General features: G+C 42.7%; 1 protein-coding gene across 3 annotated transcripts in view; it reads left to right on the top strand.

Moving 5' to 3' along the window:
* The window catches only part of KLHL6 (kelch like family member 6), a 115340-nt gene that overhangs the window by 64093 nt on the left and 31410 nt on the right, over positions 1-19837 (top strand). For all 3 annotated transcript variants that reach the window (XM_077879823.1, XM_077879824.1, XM_077879822.1), the window contains one exon: positions 14234-14399. In XM_077879823.1, coding sequence (XP_077735949.1) covers positions 14238-14399 — 162 coding nt within the window. In that variant the 5' untranslated portion in view covers positions 14234-14237. The remainder of the gene's footprint in view (positions 1-14233; positions 14400-19837) is intronic.

The raw sequence follows: 19837 nt of genomic DNA, 5'->3' as shown, positions 1-19837 counted from the left end.
TAGAGTTTTTAAACAGGAAAGGATTCAAGATCTCTGTTAAGAATAACCCTTTGGGCTGTGTTGTGGAGGCCCCCTCAATCCAGGAAGACGTTCAGGTGGTTGCAGGCAGTGGCCCAGCCAGTGGGTTTGGGGAGATAGTCTCAAGTGACATTCCAAGTCCTCTCTGAGTCTCAAGTGACGTGCGGAGTCCTCAGGGCAGCTAGACCACAGAGGAGCTGCGAGGAGGGGAGCCCCTGACTGGTGAGAAGAGGAAGAAGGAGGCAAGGCTATGGAGGCTAGGAGACAAACTCAACTGGAAGCCAAACTACACTTTTGCTGAGGGCCAGCTCTGAGCTTCAGGACTAATAAAAGAAAGCAAAGGTGGAGTAACATTATGTATGAATCCTTCACCCATCCATGTCATTCAATTTTAGAGCAAAGTCCAGAAACACAAGTCATTTCATAGTAACTCAAGCTCTGAACTTCCATTTTTTGAACACCTTGAAGGACATACACACCACAGCTGGTAATTAAAATCTGTTCTCTCTTATCTACATCTCTGACCTGGACAACTGCTAGCTTTTAGGGCACCTTCATATGAATTTTTAAAAGTTCTATTTGGGAAGACCAATTAGAAATAGATGTTCTGTTCTTTGGGGACTGTTGCAATCCACTGTAGGATACGAGGCTTAGAGAGTGTAACAAGGGCTGGATTTCAACCCCAACTCTGGCACCTGAGTAACACTGAGTGTAGCCCAATCTATGGTAGCTCCTTCTTTACCTTTGGCTTTAAAACTTCTCTCCACTCCCAGCTGAAGGATCTATTTTCTCTCTCCTCTCCCTTTGGGTCTGTATCACAAATACAGAGTGATCCTCACTCCTTGGAGTGAGGATTGGGGCCAGTGCTAGTTCACATTTCCAAGTGGTCAGAACAAGAGAATGCTCAGGAAAATCTCAAAACAGAGGCTGATCCTTGACTTCTGGATAATGACATGGAGGTCTTAAGGAAGTCAGCATGGGAGCCTGGGGGGTTGGGATGGAACATGTTTGGAAAAAGGGGTGATAAGGAGCCTCCAGGACAACAGCTTGGTCAGGATGTGTCAGTGGACGACAGTAAAGCACAAATGCTGACCATGCTCATGGTCTAGTGGGAAGTGAGAATCAGAGAAGACCTTATTGAAGAGGGAAGTGGTGTTTTGTTAGGGGAAGCCAGGTTTCATCTCTGGCAAGGAGATGGAAGATGTGCCAAAGCAAATCAAGGTAAAGAACAACTACCATGTTTTATACTGTAAGATCTAAGGTAGGAGGGCTTAGGTTAGACATCATAGGTCTGGGGTTCCAATTTAGAGAATCACTAGATAATATAGTTCTCTATACACACACTTTGTTCTAGGAGCTCATTGTTATTTATTCTAATGGCCCATAGAGGAGAAATGTGGATTTGGAGAGTGTGGTGTAAAATAGGCAAATTCCCTTGGCCTGCAGGACCAAGTACAGGATGGCACTGCATGCATAGCTTCCTTCTATTTTTTATTTTATTTATTTATTTATTTATTTATTTATTTATTTATTTATTTATTTATTTATTCATTCATTCATTCATTCATTCATTCATTCATTCATTCGAGACAGGGAGAGAGAGAGAGGCAGAGACACAGGCAGAGGGAGAAGCAGGCTCCATGTAGGGAGCCCGATGTGGGACTCAACCCCGGGACTCCAGGATCACGCCCTGAGCCGAAGGCAGACACTCAGCCACGGAGCCACCCAGGCATCCCATAGCTTCCTTCTATTTACTTACACATCCATCCATCCACTCATCCACCCATCCATCCAACCACCTATCTACCCAACCACCCAACAAATATTAAATGTCTACCATGGCCCAAAAAAATAAGAATTGAGAGAGAAGTAAAATCTAGCCCTTGACTTTCAGAGCCTTATAAATCTAATAGAGGAGAAGACTCATTAAAAATAGGCTATATAGGGGTGCCTGGGTGGCTCAGTTGGTTGAGCTTATGACTCTTGATCTTGGGGCTCTAAGTTCAAACCCCATGTTGGGCCTAGAACTTACTTAAAAAAATATGCTAAAAAAAAAGAAAAAAGCTATGTAAAGTGTACATTGAGAAGCCTGTCTAGCCTAAGGGTGTTGAGGTAAACAGAGGCACATGCTGGAAACTGCTAGTTGTTGGGCATAGCTACCTCAGGGGATAGGGCCTTGAAAGGCCATATTGAGAGTACATAAACATTTCATTTCTTGGGGCATTTTATTTTATTTTATTTTTTATTTATTTATTTATTTATTTTTATTGGTGTTCAATTTACTAACATACAGAATAACACCCAGTGCCCGTCACCCATTCACTCCCACCCCCCGCCCTCCTCCCCTTCTACCACCCCTAGTTCGTTTCCCAGAGTTAGCAGTCTTTACGTTCTGTCTCCCTTTCTGATATTTCCCACCCATTTCTTCTCCCTTCCCTTATTTTCCCTTTCACTATTATTTATATTCCCCAAATGAATGAGAACATATAATGTTTGTCCTTCTCCGACTGACTTACTTCACTCAGCATAATACCCTCCAGTTCCATCCACGTTGAAGCAAATGGTGGGTATTTGTCATTTCTAATAGCTGAGTAATATTCCATTGTATACATAAACCACATCTTCTTTATCCATTCATCTTTCGTTGGACACCGAGGCTCCTTCCACAGTTTGGCTATAGTGGCCATTGCTGCTAGAAACATCGGGGTGCAGGTGTCCCGGCGTTTCATTGCATTTGTATCTTTGGGGTAAATCCCCAACAGTGCAATTGCTGGGTCGTAGGGCAGGTATATTTTTAACTGTTTGAGGAACCTCCACACAGTTTTCCAGAGTGGCTGCACCAGTTCACATTCCCACCAACAGTGTAAGAGGGTTCCCTTTTCTCCGCATCCTCTCCAACATTTGTTGTTTCCTGCCTTGTTAATTTTCCCCATTCTCACTGGTGTGAGGTGGTATCTCATTGTAGTTTTGATTTGTATTTCCCTGATGGCAAGTGATGCAGAGCATTTTCTCATATGCATGTTGGCCATGTCTATGTCTTCCTCTGTGAGATTTCTGTTCATGTCTTTTGCCCATTTCATGATTGGATTGTTTGTTTCTTTGGTGTTGAGTTTAATAAGTTCTTTATAGATCTTGGAAACTAGCCCTTTATCTGATATGTCATTTGCAAATATCTTCTCCCATTCTGTAGGTTGTCTTTGAGTTTTGTTGACTGTATCCTTTGCTGTGCAAAAGCTTCTTATCTTGATGAAGTCCCAATAGTTCATTTTTGCTTTTGTTTCTTTTGCCTTCGTGGATGTATCTTGCAAGAAGTTACTATGGCCGAGTTCAAAAAGGGTGTTGCCTGTGTTCTTCTCTAGGATTTTGATGGAATCTTGTCTCACATTTAGATCTTTCATCCATTTTGAGTTTATCTTTGTGTATGGTGAAAGAGAGTGGTCTAGTTTCATTCTTCTGCATGTGGATGTCCAATTTTCCCAGCACCATTTATTGAAGAGACTGTCTTTCTTCCAATGGATAGTCTTTCCTCCTTTATCGAATATTAGTTGTCTTGGGGCATTTTAAATACAATCTGTAGCATTTGGGCCCATTTGTTATTCATTATCCATTTGTCTAATTGTGTCAGTCAGGACTCCTCATTGCAAATGGCAGATACTCCGTTCAAACTGGTTCAAGCATATTTAAAAAAGAACTTATTTGCTCACATAATTTAAAAGTTCAAGTGTATTGATTTTAGGTCTCATTTGATCCTTGTGTTCACAGAATGTCATCAGGACTCAGTTTTTCTGTCTCTTGTCTCTATTTTCCTGTGTTGGTTTCTCTCTTAGGGAGGGTCTTCACACATAGAGGCAAGAAAATATCCTGCAACTCCAAACTTTTATTTCTCCCAGCTCAGCCATGATAGCAGAGAATTCTCTTTCCCAGTAGTTTCAGAGAAAGTTCTAGAATTGGCTTCAATTGGACTGGCTTCTTCCTTTGCCCATCAGTGAACTGATCCCTGCAGTATGGGAGACTAGTATGTGACTTGGACTTTGCTCACCCCTGGTTTAAGAGGTGGGGCTAGCTCCATCCAAACCTCCTAGACTGATACCGGAAGAGGGATAGTTTCCCAAAGGAAAATTTGGGTATGCCTACTAAGAAGATTAGGAATGATGTTGGACAGGGAAAATAAGAACTGCTTGTTATAACCTTGTAGTTGAATCATTGCTGAATCCTGGCCGTAAGCATTTGCTGTTGATGATGTTTGTGATTGATGTTCTAGCCTGCTTGATCTTGCAGGACAGAACAAGCCCTTCTTCCTGTTATACATTTGGATGGGCTGCGTTACATGGCATGCTGAGGCCTCAGCAAAGGTCCAGTGGGGCTGGGAGGAACTCTGGTTCTATAGAAACATAGCTAGAGCTCTGGTCCCCAAAGAGTCCATGTGCAATGTCCTTGAGGAGTGCTAAACTTGAGCAAAGTGTTTGGCAGAATGCAGTTCTTTCAGGACTTGATTTTTAGATTCAAGTGGGGGCATCTCTGGGGTTCTAGCTCCTCTGTCAGTTTGGAGCACCCTCAGCCAGCAGCTGGGGGCTCAGGCAGCTGACTTCAGGCCCCAGGTAGAGATGGCAGCACGTGGTGAGTCATGTCTCTAGAAATGGCCATGAACCCCCAAATCACATGTGAACAGCAGATAAGAACAGAGAATAATTGTCCACTGTTTATTATTAATGGGGCTTTGGCACCACATTCTGTTTCAGAACTCCTAGCTCTAATGAACTATTACTTGAATATAAGCTCTAGTGGCCATATCTATACAGCTAATCTAGAGAAAGACCTAAAAGGCCAGCATGAGGCTAGCTTCCATATGAGGCTGTGTGCCGCACCCCACCCCCAGTTTGGGAGCAGCCTTAGGCCTCACAGAATTCTAGGAGGGTTAGATCTCAAAAGGTGAAAGGGAGAATCTATAGGGAGGGAGGATTTTTCTTTTCTTTTCTTTTCTTTTCTTTTCTTTTCTTTTCTTTTCTTTTCTTTTCAAGATTTTTTATTTATTCATGAGAGACAGAGAGAGAGACAGAGAGAGAGAGAGAGAGGCAGAGACACAGGCAGAGGGAGAAGCAGGCCCCATGCAGGGAGCCCGACATGGGGCTCAATCCCGGGTCTCTCCAGGATCAGGCCCTGGGCTGAAGGCGGTACTAAACCGATGAGCCACCCGGGCTGCCCAGCAAGGGAGGATTTTCAAGGGCACGTGTGTCCCAGCACCACAGTTAGTTATTTCTTTGACATGGAATGTTGTGCAATCTCCTCCTCCTCAGGGTGAGCCAAAGGAGCTTATGTTAGAAAGTGAGGTGACCTCTCCTAGGGCATTGGTTCTTAAACATTGGTTTGCCAAAGAATTATGAGTGGAGGTTGGAGGAGTCTAATAAAATTCATATTCCCAGCCCCATAGCCAGGGATTTTGATTCAGTAGGGTCTGTAGTGGGTAGAGTTCAGGATTCTGCATACTTAACCCCAGGAATTCCAATGCAGGTCTTCAGTGAACATTCTTTGAGACCCACTGGTTTTGAGGCTAAGTGTCTGCAGGCCAGGGATGTGGGCATAACTCCAGTGTTGGGGGACACTTGGATGGCAGTTGGCAGCTCAGAGCTGGCAGAGCTCGGAAAAGAGACTCTTGATTTCGGCTCAGGTCATGATCTCAGGGTTGTGAGATTGAGCGCTGCATTGGGCTACGCACTGAGCATGGAGCCTGCTTGAAATTCTCTCTCCTTCTCCCTCTGCTCCTCCCTCAAACCTGCTCACAGGCTCTTTCTCTCTCAAAGAAAAAAAATACCATAAGGCTTAGTGAGTACCTTGAGGTCAGATATGAGGCTGAACCAAATGTTTATGTCTTTTTCTTGGTTAGGAGTGGCAGGTGAAAATGTTTGTGCTCTCAGCTTAGAGGTCCTGGGGACCATCAGAAGATGACAACACTTCTGTTGTCATCCCATGCTAGGTCACCCCTGCATCTGCTCTCTACTTTTTTAGAGTAGAGACCCCTTTGGCCATCCAAATTGGGTTTATATCCAAATAATCTTTTCTTAACAATAGTGTTCATTGACCAGCACATAATTACTAATTTATTTTTTTTTGTTTTTTTTTGTTTTTTTTCATAATTACTAATTTAAAAAAATTTTTTAACCAGCTGTATACACATCAACATTTATATTCTTTTTTTTTTTTTTTTTTTTTTTTTTGAGGGTGGTGAGCAGAGGGAGAGGGAGAGGGAAAGTGAGAATCCTAAGCAGACTCCATGCTCAGCACGGAGCCCAACAATGGGGTTCTGTCTCACAACCCTGAGATCGTGACCTGAGCCAAAATCAGAGTTGGACATTTAACTGACTAAGCCACCTGGGTGCCCCAACATCTATATTCTTAAATAGAATTTAATTCAGTCAACCAACGTTAAAGCAATTCCAATGCCGAATGTCTCATTGATGCAGAGTTAGTTTCAGATATAAATGGGTTGGTGAGAGGATTAGAGGAAGTATAGAGGAGAGGGCAGCATGCGGGGAGCTAGCCTAGGAATGAGATAATGGGGATGGTTGAGGGGGTATTGGTCTACGGGCCTGTGATTGGAGTTAGAGGTATAGGAGGCAGGGGGTTCAGAGGCAGGTGTGGAGGCCCAGGGAAAGGGTGAACTATAGTAATGTTGGGCTGGGTGAAAGATTCTAAGTTGGTAACATTTAGGAACTGCAGGGGCATGTTAGCACTCATCAGAGGTCGAAGTAAAACATTCCAGTGTGGCTGTGTCCTTTTCAAGCTCCAGGCCCTGGACTTGGGGGTGTGATGGGAGTTCTCTATGGGGATGGAGGGCACAATAAGACTGGTCTCCTTGGCCTGATTCTCCCAAGAGTGTTGGATAATTTTGGAGGGGCAGATTCTTGTTTAAGGCAAACACACAGGGATTAGGAAGGACAAGTTCATTTGCTCATTCATTTAGTCATTCATTTTCTCCCCAAATATTTACTGAGTCCTTTTAGGCTCCAGGCACTGTTTTAGCCCCAGGGATACAGAGGTGAGCACAGCACAATCCGTACCCTCACTCAGCTCATGTTATAGTGGGGAGACAGTTGCTAAACTAGTTAATTTCAGATTGTGGCAGGTTATAAAGAAAAATAAAGGAGGTGAAGATATTAGAGAGTGACTAGATTTGGGGCAGCATCTGGGAGGGCCTCTCTGAGGAGGTGACTTCTGAGCAGAGACTTGAATGAAGTGTGAGGAATAAGGCTGGCAGAGCTCGGAAAAGAGTATGGCTCAAGTTATGTTTGGGACCACACCCTGACTTCATTCCAAAACCTATGGAGGTTTTTATGGCTATTGTGGGAGACAGCTCACTCGCCCAACCTCTATTTTGGGATTGGTAGTGACTCACTGCTGAGTATTGGGCAACTGGCTCCCTGCTTGAGACTATTTCTATTATAAAATGAGGATCTTAATAGCTACCTCTGTTTTACAAGAATCTCATGAGAATTGGTCAGTGTCTGTCTAGAAAGTATTTTTTATTACACAGAAATTTTATTTATCTCGAGTATAAGCCAAGGAGTAAATAGAAACAAACTCCGCTTTGTTTCCAGAGAGGGAAACTTGGTCCGGTTCCCCCTCAAAGAGAGCCTTGAACTCATGCTGATTTTTTTGGTTTCAAGTACACTGTTGAGCTCCAGAATAAGAGCCCAAAGTCCTAGATTGTCATCTCCATTCTATTGCTGACAACCTGTATGGCCTTGGGCAGTTCACTTAACTTCTATCTCTATAGTCTATCAGTTATAAAATAGGTATAATAGTCAAAGAAAATATATTGTTTGTCCTACAAAGTTCTACAAACATAAACAGTAAGAGATTACTATTATTAAAGTGGAAATCTAGGGGTAACCCACCTTACAGAGGTTATATACTGTTCATGGGGTCCCAACTTGGCCTAAGTGTTTCCATGGACTGCCCATAAGAGCAGCAGGAGGCCTGAGAGTTTGGTCTATGAGAAGTATGTAGATCTCTTCTAGCTTCACCTGTCTGTATTCAGCATGATTGTGGCCCAGGAGAGTATATTTAAGTGGTGGAAAATCAGTGACAAAGTCTTAGAGGAGAGCAGAGAAATGTTGGGACTTCGGGAGCTAAAGCAAGCAAAAAGAGCCCTAGAGAGAGGACTCTGTCTCTAGGGTACTTCCTTTCTCTCTCCCATGAACATTTACTGAGCTCCTAATATGTGACGGGCACCATGCTAATGTCTCTGGACAAGTCTGTGTGTAGCTGTAGCCCTAACTCTATTCTGGAGGAGCGGAGGACAGCAGTGCAGGTGACTGACACCCACTTACCCAATAGGCACCAGGCCAAATGCTGACAAGTCAAGAGTTGCAAGGCAAAGTGTGATGGGCCTGCCTATTCCAAGTATCTCTCACTAGTCTGCCAAGATTCCTCTGATCTGGTCCAGAACGCCTTCCCTTAGTAAGTGCTGGGTATTGTGCTAACCACTTTGTTTATATTGTCCTACTTATTCTTCTCAACAACTCAGTGAGGTAGGGACTATTATAATATCATTTTACATGGGAGGACACAGGTTTGCTCACATGTACAAAGTCAGAGCGTAGACTAGACCACAGCCCCCTTTGCCTTCCAATAGCCAGCCCTGCACGCTCTTCCTTCTACCCTCTTCTAGGCCCCTGGAACCTCTTTGCTTATGTGCACATCCACTCACACACACAGAAAGCCAGAAGTGTCTGAGAATTTACCTACTTGTGGGGAAGCCCATAACTAAGACTGTCAGCAGGTGCTGGAGAATCACAGACCAGCCTCTTGGTCTCTTATGGGGACAACTCTGGAGTGTGTTCCCCAGCGGTCCTGTGCAGTATCAGACAGAAATTGCTTTCTGGATGACTTTCATCTTGCTTGGTCTCCTCCCTCCCCCTGTCTGTTCTTCTTATACCCCTAACACATCACTAGCTCAAAAGGGTCAGCTTCTGGGTAATCAGAATTCCCACTTGGGCATGGGCTGAGCTGGAGCAAGATGTTATTCAGTGACTGATTCCAAGAGAGAATTCAGAAGCTGTGTCTAGGAGTGACAGCTTGATCAAGAGTCCAGATGATCCCAGAGACCCCAATAATTATGTCAGATGAGAAATACATAGGCTTCACAAGAGCCCCTCAAAATGCAAGACACTGAATTAGACAATGTATATACTTATCTTACTTAATATGAAAACATCTCTCTTGTGGACTTTTACAATTTTCATTGGAATGTTTGAGATCATGTAGATTCACCTTTTCCTAATCTTAAAATCACATTGTAGGTGAAATAGCATTTCTAAATTTTACCTTGGTAGGACTCTGTTAATATGTTGTCTTAGTTTGTGAAGCTTCATTTGACCCTATCATCACTGCCCATCGTCTCCTGCCAAATGTCCTGTTTTCCATATTTATGTGGGTGATATTCACTTTACCTCCTGAGACGATTACAGATCTGGGTAATGCTCTAGAGCTGTGCTACCTTAATCAAGGTGCCACTAACTGCATGCAGCTATTGAACATTTGAATTATGACTGGTCTGAATTGAGATGTGTTTGGGTTTTTTTTTTTTTTTTAAGATTTTATTTATTTATTTGACAGAGAGAGCAAGCAAGCACAAGCAGGGGGAGTAATAGGGAGAGGGAGCTTAGCAGGGAGCCTAACACGGGGCTTGATCCCAGGACCCTGGGATCGTGACCTGAGCCAAAGGCAGATGCTTAATCAACTGATCACCCAGGCCAAGGGATGTGTTTAATGTACATGAGGGATTTTGAAATCTCAGTGTGGAAAAAAGAATGTAGATTATCTCAATAATTTAAAAATATTTATTACATGTTGAAATAACATTTGAGGTATATTGGGTTAAATAAAATTAATTTTATCTCCTTTCACTTTTTAAAAACATGGTTATTAGAAAATCTGAAATTATACATATGGCTTGCATTATATTTCTGTTGGGTAGTGCTTCTCTAGGGACTCAAAGAAAGGGAGGTTTAGCAAGTGAAGTTGTCCAAATCTTGGACAGGCTGAGCTGGGAAGAAACTGCACTTGCTATGATGGCAGAGTTCTTTATGGGATCAAAAGGCAGCAAGGTGAGTCGTATGTGACACTGTTTTAAAAGGCACGAGGTTCTACAGTTGGCTCTGTGTGTCTCTGGCCAAGAAGATTTATGGCTGACATAAGTGGCTTGTAAATCAGTCATCTGCCCAAATGACATCATTGCCTTTCTGCTTCCAAGTTGGGATTTAGTAATTTTGCAGAATTCATATTTATTCTTTCTTGCTGTCATATTCTTAAGGAGAAAGAGGCCAGTTGAGGGAAGAGAAGAGAAGGGAGAGAAGGGTGGGAGGATTGCTGGAGGATTAAAAGGAGCTGGGAAAAAGGACACAAGGATACTCGAGGAAGAAGATCTCGTTGGTTAAAACAGAAAGTTCCAAAAAGTCATCTAGTGAAGTGATTTCTCTCTCTTTTTCTCAGTCTCTTTCTTTCTGGGGATTTGTGACTTTTGATGTTTATAATTGTTCCTGGGAAACCAGAAGCAGTTACCTTTGTTTTGCAGATTAGGAAATGAGGGAAAAAATTGATGAGGGATTTCCAGAGATAAATAGGAGGTGTGGAGAAGGGAGGAGGAGCATTTACCCCTAAAGGTAAATCCCTCAGTGTTGGCAGGGAAGTCCCAGCTTGGGTAAATGCATGCTATCATCAGGGCTCAACCCTGGGACCTTCCCATTTCAAAGACTCGGTTGGGAGATAATGGCTCTGTTCATGTGTCTGACTTTCAGGAAGTCCAGTTGCTTAGCAGTATGGCGACTGCCTCAATTAGTATTTCTGGGGTAAGGCTTTGGCATTGTCACAAGCCTCCCAGCTCTGTTTGGGTGCAATAAATGCTTTACTCCAAAGGCACCTGTTACCAGCAAACTAAAGTGAGAACACATCTATTAAAAATGTTCTTTTTGAGTCCTGCTTTTGCTTATAAACCTTCAATGGCTCCCCATTGCCCACTGAATAAAAACCCAACTCCTGAGCCTGCCTCTAGTACCTCCCACAATCAGAACCCAGATTATCTGTCTGGACTGATTTCTCCCCACCCTCGCTGATAGTCCCTGGGCTCCAGCCAAACCATGTGCCTGCTAAATTCTCTGCATTCCCCACACTCTTGCATTGACTTACTGTGGTTTAGTATCTGTAAGTCCTATCCATAGCTGGTACATAGTAACATTTTCCTTCTCCATGAGCAGCCATCCCTGGCCACCATAGCACTTTGTGAGTCTTTTTTGGCCCTTGTAGACTATTATTTGTGCGTATGTGCACCTGCTAGATTCTGAAGTAATAGGGACTGAGGAGAGACTGTCCGTATTAGTCAGCCCGGACTGTCATATAAAAGTACCATAGACGGTGGCTCAACAACAGAAATTTATTTTCTCACAATTTTAGAGGCTGAAAGTCCAAGATCGGGGTGCCAATATGGTGGGCTTCTGGTGAGGGCTCTCTCAGTTTACAGACAGCCACTGTGTACTCATATAGCAGAAAGAGAGAGAGAGAGAGAGAGTTTTGGTGTCTCTTCCTCTTTTTTTAAGGACACCAATCCTGTTGGATTAGGACCCCACCATTATGACCTCATTTAGCCTTAATTACTTCCTAAAAGCCTCTATATTGGTGGGTTAGAGCTTCGATATATGAATTTAGAGGGACACAATTAAGTCCAGAGATTGCCTGATATTTAAATCCCTTCCAGCTTTAGCCCAGTATCCTATGGAGAGAGGGTACTTAGTAAATACATGTACATTGAAAGAAATTGAATTCTAGAGCTTCTCAGTAGTCATTTTTGTAAGCTATGCTGTGCCAGCCTGTGGGACTACTGGAGTCTCACAGCTATTGGGAGGGCGAGAGAGAGTTAACAGGCTTTTGTGGGAATGGGACTGAGGGGATTGTCTCAACTACAACTATTAAGGATAAACTCATGAACATAGTATGGTAAGAATGTTGTGAGGCTGCTGTTCATTCATAAGAGAAACTCCATCTAGTTTTTGTGCTAAGAAAACAGTAATTCTTCTGAGCATTTGGATTTGTTTTAAAATATATAACTATAAATATATATATAAATATGCATTTATATATATATATTTATAAAATTGTGTAACTGACTAGCTGATCTATTTTTTTTTGCATTGGCCAAATGAGAGGCCCACCCATAATGACATTGCAGTTGGCACTTTTAGCCTCATTCAGGCAATCTTCATGTCTCCACTCATATATATATATATATTTATTTTTTCTAAGTAGGCTTCACACCCAGTTTGGAGCCCAACATGGGACTTGAACTCACAACCCTGAGATCAAGACCTGAGCTGAAATCAAGAGTCCGATGCTTAACCAACTGAGCCACCCAGGCACTCCTCTACTCATATTTTTTTTATCTTTTCCCCCCTGCTTATAATTTATGCAATCATTATATTTTAGATACCTTTTAAATTTTCAAAACTCCAAAAATCTTTTCAGAAACATTGTAGGGCTTAAATGCATTTTAAAAACAAAGAAATAAAAATTAAATTAAATTAAATTAAATTAAATTAAATTAAATTAAATTGCTCATACATTTCCTGAGAAGAATCAACCGTTCAAATATTGAAGTCCAGGAAGCATGATAAATTCACATATGAGCTTGGCAGGGGGTGAAAAAAAAATCTCTGTATTTCTTTTTTTTTATTGGTTAGATGCTTTATTTTTATTTTTTAATTTAAATTCAATTTGATTGGCAGCCCTGGTGGCGCAGCGGTTTAGTGCCGCCTGCAGCCTGGGGTGTGATCCTGGAGACCCGGGATCGAGTCTCACATCGGGCTTCCTGCATGGAGCCTGCTCCCTCTGCCTGTGTCTCTGCCTCTCTCTCGCTCGCTCTCTCTCTGAATGAATAAATAAATAAATCTTTTTAAAAATTCAATTTGATTAACATATAGTACATTATTAGTTTCAGAAGTAGAATTTAGTGATTTATCAGTTGCATATAACACCCAGTGTTTATTCCATCAAGTGCCCTCCTTCATGAGCATCCCCCACCCCATCCCCCTACCAACCTCCCCTCCAGCCACCCTCAGTTTGTTGCCTATAAGAATCTCATATAGTATGTTTCCCTCTTTTTTCATCTTATTTTTCCTTCCCTTCCCCTGTGTTCATCTTTGTTTCTTAAATTCCATAGATGAGTGATATATGATATTTGTCTTTCTCTGACTGACTTGTTTCTCTTAGCATAATACCCTGTAGTTCCACCCACGTCATTGCAAATAGCAAGATTTCATTTTTGATGGCTCAGTAATATTCCATTGTGTTTAGATACCACATCTTTATTTCTACTTATCTATTAGTTATTGAGATAATCCTTACAACAAACTTTTAAACTCCTATTAAAATTCCTATTACAGATGAGAAAACTGAAGCTCATGGAGATTAACATTCTAAGTTCTGAGTTGGTAGAGTTGGTGTTCAAATCTTAGTCTATCTCATGTCAAAACAACATCTTTTCCATCTTGTTCCCCTACTTCCTGGATAGAGGCTAAATATCTTAAAGCCTAGTCCTGGAGAGGAAAAGGCATAGACCAGAGTCATGGCCTTAGGGAGTTCTGTCCTGAGATAAGGCAATATGAGGCTCCCAGCTACAACCAGGAGCCGATAGACAGAGGTCCAGCCTCTGGAGTGAGAGACACTGGCAGGATCTCTTTGTGTTATTGGAGGGCATTTGAGTGGCCAGGCCAGAGGAAAGCTGGAATGAGGACTGAGAATGAAGTCAGAAATCCTGTTTTTGGGTACTAGTAGTTGAGAAAGTACAAGGAAGGCCTGGGCAGGGGAGAGGCCCCATAATGCTCCCAGATGAATCTCCAGCACTTGAAGCCATTAAAGTAGTTCTTTTGGCCAGTAAAGTAATTCTAGATCCCACTAGCTTTGCCAGAAGGACTCCTGCTGTCCCTTCAGACCTGGGACTGCTTTAGGGACCACAGTTGGGCACAGCAATGCAGGACAGTTCAGTTCAGTAAGTATCGATTAAATGTTTAGTGTGTGGTGGGTGCTGTAGGAACAGAGAGCAATCATCCCAGGATCCTGATCTTAGGAACCTCGCTGTTCCATGGAGGCAGATGGATGTGAAGGGGGTCTGTTTAGACCCAAAACTAAGAGTCATGGTAGGACTCATATTCACACCTTTCTCTTCCAGGGCCATGTTCTGCAATGATTTGAAGGAAAAGTACGAGAAGAGGATCATCATCAAAGGGGTTGATGCTGAGACCATGCACACTCTTCTGGACTACACATACACCAGCAAGGCGCTGATCACCAAGCAGAATGTGCAACGGGTCCTGGAAGCTGCTAACCTCTTCCAGGTGTGTGAACAAACAATCTTGATGCTCTCCTCTGGAGCAGGGGAAAGCAGCAACTCCTCAGAAATCTGCCTGGACTGGCTTCCAAGCTTGTATCTGGTGCGCGTGCACACACACACACACACACACTCTCTCTCTCTCTTAATTGGGCCTCTACTTACTTGAAAGTCAGAAAAGGCTCCTTTGGAAATTTCTTGAGAGATGATGAAATGTGGCATTGACTCTTTAATACCATCAAGCCAGGGCAGCTTGGTGCCTAGAATCTGTACTTAGTTCTGGACTGCAATGACTACAATTTGCAGAAGCCTAATTAGAGCCAGGGTTCCAATCATCATTTTTGTATGTGTAACTTTTTTTAAAAAAATATCTTATTTATTTGAGAGAAAGAGAAAGAGAGCTTGAGCAGGGGGAAGAGCAGAGGGAGAGGGAGAGAATCTCCAGCAGACTCTACACTGAGCCCAGAGCCTCAGGGGGGGCTCCATCTCATGACCCTGAGAGCACAACCCCAGCTGAAACCAAGAGCCCGATGCTCAACCAACTGAGCCACCCAGGCACCTCTCTTATATGTAACTTCTAATCTTTAGTACAACCTGGGGACATAGTTACTTCTCCCCACTTTATAGGTGGGAAGAGTCAGGCACAGAGAAGGGTGTATTTGAACCCTGGGCTTTCTGAGTCCAGGAGCTACATTCTTGCAGTACCATGCAGCCTCTCTGGGAGCAGTGTCTAGATTTGGAGGCCCACAAGACCTTGCCTGATTAGGACTTTGTGGTGAGTATGAAAGAAGAGCATTTTCATGAGGAGTAATAGGGAAGATGAAAGAGAGAACCCTGGGGACTAAGTTTTATTGTTTCCATTTGACTATGTTTGTTTCAATCTGATTACAGTTAGCTTCATAGAATAATTAGACTCATCGATTCTGTCAGATGCATCCATAGTTATTGTAGGGTCCCAGCCCTGGTTACCATCTTTGCCTAGGCCTAAAAGTATGCCTTGAGTTTGTTTTGCCAGGTTAGGCAAAGATTGTCTCCCTGAGGATACTGAGATTTATGACAGAGTCCAGGGACAAGCCCGGTCATTCCCACAAACTGGCAAACATCAGATCCTGTGTATGGTTTGGGACTTTGAGAGGTGGTGTCCTTTTGGATCCTCAGTAGGCCAGCAGTTGATGGGAAACAAAACAAAGTTTGGGAAGGTGAGGAATGAGGGGCTATGAGTCAAGACCAGGGGCAATGGGATGTTGAAGCCTAGGCAAGACCTGTGGAGTCCAGCAAGGAAGGGAGAATACAAAGAGGGAGGAAACTATGAAACAACACTGAGTTCCGAATAATTGTTTGCCAGTTTTATTGTCCCAGGTTCCTCGGGGCATTTTAAAGATACAGAGCAAGGTACTTCTGTTAGGGCAGGTCATGCCTTCTGGTAAACACCCCCCCTGCCCCCCCCACCTCCCACAGCCCTCCCCCCTTCTCTGTCCTGACCTGCTTACCCTTTCAGCCTTACTAACTGGCAGGGAAATAAATACTCCTCTTTCTGTGGAGGGAAGGACTCAGCAACCACACACTCGGCAGCCCTGTCTCATCCAACCTGCCACCCCCACACTCTGCTCCAACAGTCTGACCTCAGGGAAATCTTTCCCACATTAGATAGGGCCTCTATCTAGTTCAGCTTTTGCCTGGGAGCTATAAGACAGCTGCAAGGATTCTACACTGGGGGTGTGGGTGTATGTGCAAATCTTTACTTAGCCTCCTTATTTTCAGTGTGATGTCCTCACATGTCTTCCTCAATTTCTGGTGTCCCTGAGTCTACAACCTCTCTGGTCTGGTTTCTCCAGAGGATAAATCTTTTCCGAGAGTGGAGTTGTTAGATCACAAGAAGTGGGGAGGAGTCCCAGGAGGCTTAAGCTCTTAAACCCATCCCTGTTATTAAACCCATCTGCCCTGGCCTAGCTCTTTCCCTGGGACTTTAATATTCCTGCTTTCTGGGGTTCTGAGGGAGAAACTCCTGTGTAAGTACTTGGTCTGATCTCTTTGCTCTCAACAAAGCCACTTGCCAGTTTTCATATTCTGTGGTTTGGGGTTACTAATAACTCCTGGTTTCATGGAGGAGGGAGTTTGTGTTTCTGTTTCTTGTTCTCCTTTCAGTTTTGGGTGATTTTTATAAAAACTCTTTAGATAGTAAAGAGTTTTATAATAATGCAGCAAATATTTTCCTTTGGCTATTTGTTAATTTTTGGTTATGGCTATTTTTATGTACAAAATCTAAAATTTGTGTTTAGTCAGACCTACTGATCATTTCCTTATGTTTTTTGCCTTTGTTATATGTTTTCTTTTTAAAGATTTTATTTATTTATTCATGATAGACAGAGAGAGAGAGGCAGAGACACAGGCAGAGGGAGAAGCAAGCTCCATGCTGGGAGCCGGACGCGGGAATTGATCCTGGGACTCTAGGCTCTAGGATCACGCCCTGGGCCAAAGGCAGGCACTGAACCGCTGAGCCACCCAGGGATCCCCAACTTTGTTACATGTTTTTAGAAAGACCTTCCCCACTACTTATATACTTACCAACTTATAATTTCTTTTAGTCTTACTATCTCCATAGCTTTATACTTAAATCTTTCATGAATCTGGAAATTATTTTGGCATAAAGTCTCTCCTTGTCCTTGTCCTCCTCCTCCTCCACTTCCTCCTTCTCATTTTCTCTCAAGTGGTGAGCCTCAAAAGAGATTTGGATTTTAATCAGAGGTGGAATGAAGAGGAAGACAGAGACAGAAGAGACATAGAGCATGCTTTGTTTATTATTGATTCCCCTATTCTGGTAATCCCTCACCTCAAAATTTTTCCAAATCTCGTTCACTTTGTAGGCAAAAAATACGAAGTTTTCTCTCTGAGGCTATTTTACTCATTTTCCAATGAGTGTTAATTCTTACGAAAACAAGAGTAGAGTGCTCTGGGTGCCTGGGTATCTGTTTAACCACTTTCTGGGGGACGCGTGGGTGGCTCAGCAGTAGAGCGTCTGCCTTTGGCCTGGGGCGTGATCCCAGGATCTGGCATCCAGTCCCACATTGGGCTCCTTGCAGGGAGCCTGCTTCTCCTTCAGTCTATGTCTCTGCCTGTGTGTGTGTGTATGTGTGTGTGTGTGTGATGAATAAATAAATAAAATCTTAAAAAAAAACACTTTCTGATTTCTGTTGCTTCTGAATGACTTGCTTTAAAGTCTCAGATGTAGAAAACTGGGAATATCTTCATGCTTGAAAGCACCACAAGGGACAGAAGTTTATAGGTTGTTGAAATCACTTTGTGGTTTTAAAAAAGTATGTATTCATTTGAATGGATAGAACATACTTTTGTTCCAAATTCAGAAAAACAAAAAATGAGACAGTGGAACATTTTGCCATGTTCACTTTAAACCTTGTGTTACTGTCCTTCATATCTTATGCACACCTGTGTCCATGTGCATATATCACTCCCACTCATTGTTTCTGGTTTTTAAACACGAATGTTGGCACACTCTGTACCCTATTGTACATGTTGCTTTTTTGCTTCACAATATATTTTGGAGATTGTTAACAGATCAGAATGTGTAGAACCTTTTCTTTTAAAAAAAAAAATATTTATTTGAGAGAGAGAGCACGCACGTGCTTGAGTACAAGTCAAGCACAGAGAGAGGGAGAGGAAAAGATTCCCAAGCAGACTCTCTGCAGAGCACAGAACCCAACCTGGGGCTTGATCTCATGACCCTGAGAGCCCACCCCAAGCCAAAACCAAATAGGACGCTTAACCAACAGAGCCACCCAGGTGCCCCTGCATAGAGCCTTCTTGATGGCTGCATAATGTTCTTGGACTCTCCTGAGGAGTGAAACATGTCAAGATCTTCATAGTCTTTTATAAGGCAGAGTGATAGAGTTGAAAGAGTATGGGTGCTGGAGTCAGGCATAACCTGGGTTTAAATTCCAGGTCAGTCATTTCTTTTCTCTGTGGATGTGGACAAGTTACTGAGGTTGTCTGAGCCTCATCTTTCTTATTTGTAAAATTAGGATGATAACAATACCTGCCTTTTAGGGAGACTTATTATGAGGATTTAATGAGATGCTATTTGTAAAATACCTGGCACATAATAGATGCTGGATGGAATTTCCTTCCCATCATATGTCCATTAATTTTAACTTTACTTTGGACAATTTGTGCCTTGAATAAACTGGGCTGGCATTGAGCTGTGAGAACATTCTCCTGTGCCATCCCCCATTCTTTGCTTTTTCCTGGATTAGTATTATAAGAGACCATGATTTAAAGTTTTGTTTTATGATGTTCATATGATACTTGGTTAGTAGAATGGACTGGACTAGTGCTGTATTTGATTAACTCAGAATTATAGATGGAGAAAAGTGTGCCAGATTTGGCATTTGTTGTTTAGAACATCCACAGAAGCCAATACCACCTCTGTGGGACTGAAATCAATGGGAATCAGAGTATCTTGATGTTCTCTATCCCATCCAATAGTAAAAGTTTTTAGTTGTCACACCATCATTATGCCTAAGCTGCTTCCTCACTTTTTACTTCTCTTTTCAGGTCTATTATCCACTGATTGCTTCTATACCAGAATTTCCCAGAAAGAGATCTTTCAGTTAACCCAGCTAGTCACCACTATTGCTGTTTGAAAGAGCTTTTCATGAGAGGCAACTTGATGAGTTCCTGGCCTCATGAAAATGATAACCCTGGGGTCAGTTGTCATTGGTGCAATCACCTATAGCACAGAGTGGGACAGTTTCTTTTAGGAGAAAAGTTAGGGTGGGGCAAGTACTGAATGAACTACACACTAGAGGAACTTTGCAATAACCTAGCCATAATTTATTGGTCAATTATGGGAAGAAATATATTTTCTCCAAGTAATTTCTAGAAAGGTAAGAGTAAGAGAAGGAAAGGCCCGAATTACCCTTCACATGGGGAGCAGGGTTTTTGAGGTGAATGTCAACCAGTGAGGGCCCCAGAGAACTTAACTTAGCTGGAACTTCAGGCTCCTGGGTTCTAGATGAACAAGGCAGTCAGAAACTGTAGAAACTATAGATGATGGGACAATGGCTATAAGAACTTGGTAAGATTTTTCAGTTTTGTAGAACTGCCCCATTCATTTGGAGAACTTTGTCATACTCATTACTTTCATTTTTATTATTAAAAACTCATGAAAGAATAAGGGCTTGTGAGCTTTTCTGCAGGGAAGCAAAAGATGTGAGATTAAGGAGACCAGGCTCACCCCTCATTTAGTTTTGGGATAGAGGATACCTAAAATAAGAGAGCAGCTGGTTAGAAGAAGGAGCTTAAAAGAGGAAAGAACATCAGGTGAGTCATGTAGGCTGACATGAGGGAAAATAGGGGGATGCCAGAGTGGGAGCCTGTTCATCTGGCCTGGGCCTGAGAAGACACAGACCACAACACACTCTGGGCTGA

The sequence above is a fragment of the Canis aureus genome, chromosome 31 (genome assembly GCF_053574225.1).
Source record: "Canis aureus isolate CA01 chromosome 31, VMU_Caureus_v.1.0, whole genome shotgun sequence".
NCBI classification, from domain to species: domain Eukaryota; kingdom Metazoa; phylum Chordata; class Mammalia; order Carnivora; family Canidae; genus Canis; species Canis aureus.
The sequence above is the reverse complement of the archived record's forward strand: the minus strand, read 5'-3'. Positions and strand labels throughout refer to the sequence as shown.